At 48.3% G+C, this 9,163-nt stretch overlaps 1 protein-coding gene across 2 annotated transcripts in view; it reads right to left on the bottom strand.

Annotated features, from left to right (window-relative positions):
* Positions 1-5,450: 5,450 nt before the first annotated feature.
* Positions 5,451-9,163, bottom strand: part of COL5A1 (collagen type V alpha 1 chain) — a 264,470-nt gene continuing 260,757 nt past the window's right edge. For both annotated transcript variants that reach the window (XM_087943851.1, XM_087943852.1), the window contains exon 66: positions 5,451-8,338. In XM_087943851.1, coding sequence (XP_087799977.1) covers positions 8,192-8,338 — 147 coding nt within the window. In that variant the 3' untranslated portion in view covers positions 5,451-8,191. The remainder of the gene's footprint in view (positions 8,339-9,163) is intronic.

Below are 9,163 nucleotides of genomic sequence, written 5' to 3'. Positions count from 1 at the left end.
ATGTACACTGAGAGCCTTTGCACCCAGACAAATTCCTTGTGTGTCCAATCACACTTGGCCAATAAAATAATTCTCTTCTATGCCAGGGAGAATGAAAGAAGCTGCCCGGCTCTCCTGGCGAACCGACTAATAGCGATAGCAACAGCACTTAGACCAGGGGTGGGGCTGCTGGGGGTCTGCAGGGGTTTGGGAGAGCCCCCCTAGCTAAGATTCTGTGCAATTCGGAGAACCCCCAAATTCCACTCCTGTCTGGCCTCGCTCACCCCTCCCCTCCCCGGAGTCCCCGTTTTGGATGCAGGGAAGTGCAGGATGCGCGTGGAGGCTCAGGGAGGGTGGAAAACGGGCCTCCCGGAAGTTTGGGAAGGCTGGAAATGGGCCCGTTTCCGGCTTCCAGAGAGCCTCCGGAGCCCGGGGAGGCCATTTTTGCCTTCCCAGAGGCTGAAGGAAACCCTCTGGAGCCCCGGGGAAGGCAAAAACACCCCCCTCCCACCGTGGTGCAGGAGGCTGACTAGGCCGCGCTCCTTCAGCAACTGGGCAGAGAACCCCTTGCTAAAATGTGTGAAGCCCATCCCTGACTTAGACTTATGTACCCCTTCGCACTGCTTTAAAGCCCCCTCTAAGCGGTTTACAGCCCCCAACAATCTGGGTCCTCATTTTATGGAAGGATGGAAGGCTGAGTCAATCTGGACCTTCGTGAGATTTAAACTGCCAAATTGCAGGCAGCCGGCAAGCAGCAGAAGGAGCCTGCAGCCCTGCACTCTTAACTGCTGTGCCACTGCAGGCCTGCAGGAGCTCCAGCCCCTGTCCCCCCCAGGAGCCCCCGCAAGGCAGACAGGCGAGCTTGGTCCCACTTGCATCTTCTGGACAAGAGAGTCCCATCGACACCAGCATCTTCGGATCGGGCTCCTGGGTGGCCGAAGGGGGAAGCTGGGCAGGAGGAGGCTGGCATGAACCGTCAGCCACAGCCCTGCCCCCCCGAACTGGTGGCATTAATGCATCTGTTGAGGCTCCGCGGCAGACCTTCTCTCGTATCTTTTGCACATTGGTCCTTATTGTCCCACCTTATTGTTTATGGCAAAACAACACAGCAAAATAAATGTACCTTTAAATCCTGGGATTTTTTTAAATACAGAAGCACAACAGGAATCATTTGAAAGAGCATATGTGAAATTATTCTCCTGTGTACAATGGAAGACTCACATGCAGTTTCCCCGGGTCCAATTCCTTTTAGATTCATGACTCATTTCCATATTTTCCTTTTTTTAAAAAGAGGGGGGGGTCTCATTTAATCCCCTCTCTCTAGCTGTATGCCAGCCCCTCCTACATCACCTATCAAGCCTCACCACCAACAGGCTGCCTGCTTTCTCTCTGCAATATTGCTTTTCCAGAAGGTGAGGGAGGCCAGGAGCAAATTGAAAAGCGGTGGCAGTTTATGCAAAGCTGCAGGACAAGCGGAGAGGCCCTTTGTAGCTCCACACCAGCCCAGGGATGGGATTATAGCACCTAGCGGAAGATAAATGTCAATTTAGAGTGACACAACACTATTACCGTGCAAACAGCAAGTATCCATCTTCCAGCCCACTCCTCCCACGGGGGTCCACATTTAAACAGATATTTCCACCTCTGGGAAATTCAAAAGGGGCAGGAAATGGAAGCGGAGATATGACAACTGGTGGAAACATGGTCTTTTAGGGATGGAACTGCCCACCTGGGCCAGGATGGAGTTAGGTTCAACGCCTTCCTCCCAGCGGGTGCTGTGGAAGATGGCTGGGGGGCTCTGAGCAGGCTGGTGTAGAAGGAGTTTCAGAGCAGTTAATTTCTAGTTTAGACCATCTAACTGTGGAAAAAGCACCTTTGGGACAACCAATCTTACCTGCTTTGGAGAATTTTATAGCCTTTTGATCTAGACAGACAAGTCCAGAGAGGAAGTCGCTGTAAGCCCAAGACTGGGGGTGGGCCTCCGTATCATCATCATCATCATTTAATGACCCCATAATCCCTTGTGGGGTGGAGTCTGGGCAACTGAAAGGAGCTGAGTGTTTACTGGCCGGATGCCCTTCCTGTCGCCAATGAGGAGTTATATTCAGCAGATATACATTCTCATTGTGCCCAGAGAGAGAAATATCTGCTTCTACCTAGGATCAAACTCACAGCCTCATGATTGTGAGGCGAAAACTCCACCTCTAGGCCACCGCACCACTCGGTGGGCTTCCATACCATGTTAGGTCCTAAAACCAGACACACCACCTTATGGGTTAACATAATGACCTCTTTGCCTGTTTACACTGTATTCATGTCAACAGCTGAACTACAAGCAAACCTTTAGCCTAGTCAAGTGTATTGTGTGAACCTCTCAGGCTGAGGAGGAGAGAAGCACAGAAGGATATATTTATATATATAGCCTACGGTCAAAACACACTCCAGGTTCTTGCTGAGCAACAAGTGGCAGGTGCAGGTTCTATGCAGTCACTCTTGAACCATCCTTGCCCAGTGTTGTGGTTCGCAGGTGCGGACGGCTGAGGTCTTGGAGAGCGAGGACTCGGATGAGGGGCCTGCGTGTGATGCAGGGATGTGGCCAGGACCATCAGGGAGCGAAGTGCTGCCTTCGGAGATGGTGGAGGCTGGCAGCAGTGATGAAGAGGCCCCTGAGGAGCCTGTGCCAAGTGTGCACAGGGCTGCTCAAAAGAAAGAGCAGCTGCAGCAACACAGGTGACTCGGGAGTAAGGCTGCAAGGGAATGGCCCTTCCCTTAAGAGATAAAAGCCAGCTGAGAAACCGGAGTTCTTTGCAGGAAGCAAAGAAGTTTTTGCACTCAAGCTTTGTGGAAGTTCAGAATATCTTGGTTGGTGTTTGGGGACCCTTTGTGTTTGAAATATTTCTTAGTCACTTTATCTAGTGTTCTTGGCAGCCTTGCACAACCTTGGCAAGGCTTGTTCTTATAGGAGACCATTAGTTTGAAACAGCCTTTTAACCAGGAATGAATGGAATTCGTAAAGAATCATTAAAAGGTTTTGCTGTTACCTCCGCTTTGTGTTTGTTTTCTTGGAACAAAGTTTGGGTCAGAACAAGTATGATCCACACTCTTAATACAGAAAATCCTGAAAATGGAAATAGAAATGAAATCAGAACTTTTCCTTTTGGGCCTAATGGAAAAAGAACTGGAGAAAAAAATTGGAACTTCATTATTATATATGTTGACAGGAGCAAGATTATTGTATGGACAAAAAATGGAAGGAAACTTTGATTCCTACCATGGACGAATGACTGGACCAGTTGATGGAGTTGGCGGAAATGGCAAAACTGACCACTTTGATTAAAGAAAAGAATGTAAGTACTTTTGTTTCCCCATGGAAACCATTTCTGAACTTCACGCTTACATGTGAATGTAAATTTGCCTTTGGGTTTTACAGATTAGACTGATAGATCTTTAGAGAAGAGACTTGTTCATATTATTATGGAAAAACAAAAAAGTTGTGATTTGATGTCAATGCCTTATTCTACTCTAAAAGAGTCAGAAATCAATGCTTTTCTTTTCTCTACCTTTCCTCACTTCTCTTTCCCCTTTCCCTCCCCACCTCACTGGTCTTTTATTTACTTTTGTATTTTGCATTTTCTAACACTTTATCACTGAATAAAAAATGTTTAAAATAAAATAATCTTCCACCCGTTACTTCTTGCGATGCCCTCAGGTGCTTCAGATAACAAGTGTCAGGATTCCAGCGATCCCCCTAATTAAATCATGAGCCTTGAGCCAAACTTCAAAAAACTTCAAAAAATTCATTAGAGGCAACATACTGGCATGACCTGTATGAAGCCGATTCTGGCATACATAATGTGTGTCATGCATCAGTTTCTCCAATTAAGCACGTACACAGTCTAGGTCAGGGGTGGGGTTCAAATTTTTTAACAACTGGTTCTGTAGGCGTGGCTAGATGGGCGTGGCCATGTGACTGGGTGGACATGGCTTCTTTTTTTGCTCCCCACCCCATTTTTTGGGCCTTTTGGGACTCAGGGAAGCCTCCCGGGGGGCATTTTTTCTCTCAGAAGGCTTCCCTGGGGCTCAGGAAGGAAAAAAAAATGAAGCCAGGAGTGATGGTGGTGCTGCGCCCATCCATTTTTTGCCTTCCTGGGCCTCAAGGAAGCCTCCTGGGTGAAGCAGTAAGACAGCGAGGGGAATCTTGGCACAGCTAATCATAGGAACAGCTGATCGTCGGGAGGGGAAAAAACCCTTAAGGAGTGACTGGGCGGGGAAGAACGCAGTCAGCGATGTCGGGCATGCATGATAAGGACTGACTGGGCGTGGAAGGGCAGGCAGGCAGGGAGGGCAGGCAGAGAGGGGCGGGGCCAGCCAGGGGCACGATTTGCCAGTTCTCCGAATTGCACAGAATCATAACAACCGGTTCTATACAACCGGTCTGAACCGGTAGAATCCCACCCCTGGACTAGGTGTCATCCATCACATTCTCCAATTAAAGTTTTTTTTTGCAGGCATAAGCTTCAGTCAGCGGACTCCCCTCTTCTCTGTACGAGCCCAAGTACCGGTAGGCTGCTATTGGTCCTTCTGTTGGTTAGATGGGCTGACCTGGATTAGGATTCCTTGAAAAGGAGGCATTGAGGACAAAAAGGGCTGAACTTCCGCTAAGATGCCAGCTATACCCATGGCATCATTTCTCTCCCGGAGAAGGAAGAATAGAAATTGGCTTCGCTGAGAGGGACAAGTGTCCCTGACTGTGGGGATCTGGCATCCTATCTCTGGCCTACAGTACGGGAAAGGCTGGCTCCTCCGCAGGGCAGGAGTCAGAAAACAGAGTCCCTCCTTTGAGGGGTGCCAGACTTCCCCAGAAGAGGACCCAACAAGAGCGGCCCAAGATTTAAGGCAGATGAAACAGAGCAAGAGGCAAGCATGGTTTCAGCTAACGCATCTCTACGGACAGCTTTCTTCCCCATTCCACGGCTGCCCCTCCCCCCATTTCTGTGCCCCCTTTCACCGCTTTCCTTTCAAGACCCACAGCTGCCTGGCTGGTGAAGCTTCTGTGCCCCCTCAAGGCTGGGCTGGTTTGGGGAAATGAGGACAAGTGGGGGAAGGAAGGGGGTTTGGACCTACAGGCAGAAGAAGCATTCACATCAAGGGGTTAGGTGGAAACAGTAAACTTGGTTTATTGAAAAATATCGATTACACTTATTCCTTTATTACACAGGTTCAATTTTTTCTCTCTCTTAAAAATACCTCTCACGGGCATCGATAGGTTGGAATTTGGAAACCTGTTCAAATAGAGTCACCTGATCATACACAAGTGTGTGTGTGTGTGTGTGTGTCATACCCACACATCCTCACTTCAAAGGGGGAGGGGGCTCTATGTATTTAAATCTTTGTTTTCATACTTTTTTATCAACATTTGTTCAAGTCATGATATATATATTAGGGGATAAAATTACACAGAAAGATATGTCTGCAAATACAAGAAGCAAATTTTATTGCAATATACGGTAACTAAGTGTTCTGGGAGGGGAGGAAAAAAATGGAACAGGAATGAAAGACACAACAGTACAGTTTTACAACATTCTGTAGGATTTTGATAGAAGCACCAAAAGAGAAAGGAAGGAAGGAATGGAGGGAGGGAGGGAGGGAGGGAGGGAGGGAGAGAAGGGAAGGAAGGAAGAAAGGATGGAAGGAAAGAAGAAAGGAGGGAGGGAAGGAGGGAAGGAAAGGAAGGGAGATGAAATAATCAGATCAGAATCACATGACCAAAGAGAGCGTGTCTTGGCTCTCCACCCCCAGGTGGTGATTCCCCCCAAATTCCCCAAGGAAGGGAAAGAGCACCATGAATATTGTGCCAAGGTTGGAGGATGAGGTGCAGGGCAGCTTCTGAACCGTTGACTTTCAGGGAATTCTTCTGGAGGGATGCTCCAGTTTAGGATCTCCAGCTCAGTGATCCTTGAAGAGGCTTGTCCCCTGGAATAAATCTGTCAGGGGTGGGACAGATCATTGCTGTCTGCCAATGAAGAGTGGGAGCCTGGTTACGGGGAAGGTTTCCCACCCCTTTCAAGAGATTGGCCAAACAGGGCTGTTCAAGAGGCAACGAGGGCCGTGGCAGTTTTCAATCAGAAACAGGTCATTTCCTGGCCTATGAAGAACTCCAAGCAATATCTTGACCACCACTCTCAGAGGTTTCTACTCGGTGGGAAAGGAAGGCAGGAGTGGGGTAATGGCCCCTAATAATGGCAGAAGGAAGCTCAGCTGGCCCAGCAGGGGAGTCTACAGATGAAGATAGATGCTGGCTAGTTACTCTCACACCTGGAGCTTCCCTGGGTCAGGCAACGCCATGGGAAAAGACATCTCACAAAGGCTCCCATTCAGTTCACAGCAGTGCCCTTCCCCTTGGCCCCGAGGCTGCAGCCCAGGCATGGGGTGCTCTTTCCCTTTCTACGCATGGGAGCAGTGAGCCGGAGAGGGGGTGGGGGTGATGGCTGCAAGCCCCCCACTGGAGAAAGACACACACAATTGCACTGTTCAGTTTTGCTCTGGAAAGACAGAGGAGGGGAGTGGTAGAGACAGATCAAGTCTGGCCTTGGCTTCAGTACATTGAATAAAGTCATAAATTAGCACCACAAACATTCAGCAACTGAGTACAAATCTGGCATGTTTACCCTGGTAGAGGCGTTGCATGAATAGCCTATTGCTACCGAAGAAAAATCCAGACCTCCAGAACAGTTGAATTAACTCGCTCATCAGACCCATCAATGACAGGCTGATGGCTCACATGATACAAGGTCATGAAGGGACAGGGAGGGGACAGGTGGTGTATCACCGGGATGAAATGAGGGGAGAGCTGGGAGGGACCCCTGGTAGGGCTCAGCCAGGGTTGTCTGGAAGGTTCCTCCGACAGCTATAGCACCAACAAAATGGAATAAAGATAAGAGAACATTTTTTTTGGGGGGGAGATTTTCTTGGTAAAAGATATTTTTAAAAACCTCTACATTGCACTAGGTAAAGCCTGAAGAAGGGGTGTGTGAGGGAGCTGGCCATAAATCTTTATTGCTTGTCTTTGGCGCAAAGATGGCAGCTGTTTTCCTTTGTCTAGAGACACGCCTGCCTCAGTTCCCCCAAAGTTCAGCAATGCTCAATTTTAATCCCATTGGCTTGGGTGCCTGTAAGGCTGAGGCATATCACTCCTAAGGAGATGGGGGGGGGGGGGGCTGCGGAAACCTGCTTCCTGAGTCTGGGGGGAGCACACGGTTCCCTGCTGATTCCTACTTTGGTCTTAGCGAAGGCGTCGGATGCTGGGGACAAGTTGGCTGCCCTGTGGTGCACGGGCAACTCACATGCATGCTTTGAACCCAGAAACATTTAATATTTAATATAATAATATACAAATATTTACTTACAAAATACAAAAATAGAAGCACCTTTATCATATTGGGATAAGCAGTCAGAACCTGGCACTTTTAACGGTCTCGGTTCCCGGTGTTTCTCCTGCGAACTAAAGAGGAACCGAACCAGAGGAACGTCTCTTGGCGGGTGGGCCCCCCCGAGATCCATCTAGGTTCTGAGAAAAACCCCAGCAGAGAAGAGAATCCAAGCAAGGAGGGGGGTTTCGAGAGTCCTTCGTCCATGTTTCTGTACAGAGGTCAGGCTGCATCGCCCGGCTGATGGCTTTCAATGGTGTCTGGGGACTCTCCAGTGACGGGAAATTGGTGATCACTGGACAGTTTCCCCTCAGATGCGGAGAAGTGGCTGAAAGGAAGGAAGGCAGGAAGGCAAAGGCGGCAGGAGTGGCATCTTTCCTGCTGGAAATGTTCTGGTTTCGAGGAAAAGGCAAGACATGGAAGCGTGAGAGTGGAGCCCTTTGGCGGTCTCCATGAAGAGGCGCAGCAAAGGAGGAAAAGGCTTGCTCTGGCCAGTCGGAGAGCCCCTCGGTCATGTGATTCTGGAGACGGTTGGGGAGCAGGGTCCGGATTTTGACTGGGGTTGGAGGAAGGGGAGAGGGGAAGAGTCTTGCGGCAAAATTGATGTCGGGGTAAACAGGAGAGCGGTTTTTTTAAAAAGAACAAACCCATCAAACTGTCCCGTTTCAGAACGTGCACGGGGTGGCCCACAAACGGCAATGACGAAAAAGAGGAAGTAGCCAAAAAGAGAAGGCACAATGAGGTTACGAAGTTGCCCTTTTGGAGAGAGTCTTCTGAAGCGGCCCTCAGCCCAGGAAGCACGCTGGTCCCACCTCGAATCCGAACTTCTGAGACGCTTCGCCGAAGTCGTTGAACATGATGTCGACAATGGGGACCTGCTCTACCTTGGGGGTGCTGATTTCCAAGACCGTCTTCTGGTAGCCCTTTTTTGCCTGCAGAGGAAGAAGGCAGGACAAGTGGCCGTTTAGGGGTACAGATTCCATTCCTTTCCTTTCCTTCCCCTTCCATCTGTCCTTTCCTTTCCCTTTTCCCTTTCTCCCTTTCCTTTCCTTTCCCATTCCTTTCCTTTCTCTTTTCCCTTTCTCCTTTCCCTTCCTACGTTTCTTTCCCTTCCTTTCCTTTCTCTTTCCTCTTTCCCTTTCTCCTTTCCTTCCTTTCCTTTCTCTTTTCCCTCTTTCCTTCCTTTCCTTTCCTTTCCCTTCCCTTCATTTCCTTTCTCTTTTCCTTTTCTCCCTTTCCCTTTTCTTTTCCCTTTCTACTTTCCCTTCCTCCTTTCCTTTCCTTTCCCTTCCTTTCCTTCTTTCCATTTTATTTTATCTTATTATTTTATTTGCTCTCCATTACATTTTCTTACTCCTCCTGCTGCTTGAATAGCCAAGCACGTTGTTGTTTGACAGCAGGAAATTTATGCTGAGTTAGAATTTTTTAAAAACAAAACACAACAAAATCCTGGCTTGGGTTGAATGTGCAGCCTGCTGCAAACCATGGCTCCTGCCAACTCTGGGATGGCGAAGCTGGTCGGTTTGGGTATCTTTCAATCTTTTTTTTTTTTGGGGGGGGCATATCAAGTTTGCTTCCTGTAACTTGGATTTTTTTTAAAAAAAAAATTCCCATTAAGGTTTATATCTTTTTGTTCATATTTCTAAAATATATACATTTTGTTCAAAATACTGCCTAATGCACACTGCTTTTGCCAAAGGTTTTCCTTGACATAAGGCATTTTTGTACAAGTGTATGAATCTATGTATGACTTTTTG

The sequence above is a fragment of the Notechis scutatus genome, chromosome 15 (assembly GCF_049901735.1).
Source record: "Notechis scutatus isolate UNSWTSFEM ecotype Mainland chromosome 15, rNotScu1.2, whole genome shotgun sequence".
Taxonomy (NCBI): Eukaryota; Metazoa; Chordata; class Lepidosauria; order Squamata; family Elapidae; genus Notechis; species Notechis scutatus.
The sequence above is the reverse complement of the archived record's forward strand: the minus strand, read 5'-3'. Positions and strand labels throughout refer to the sequence as shown.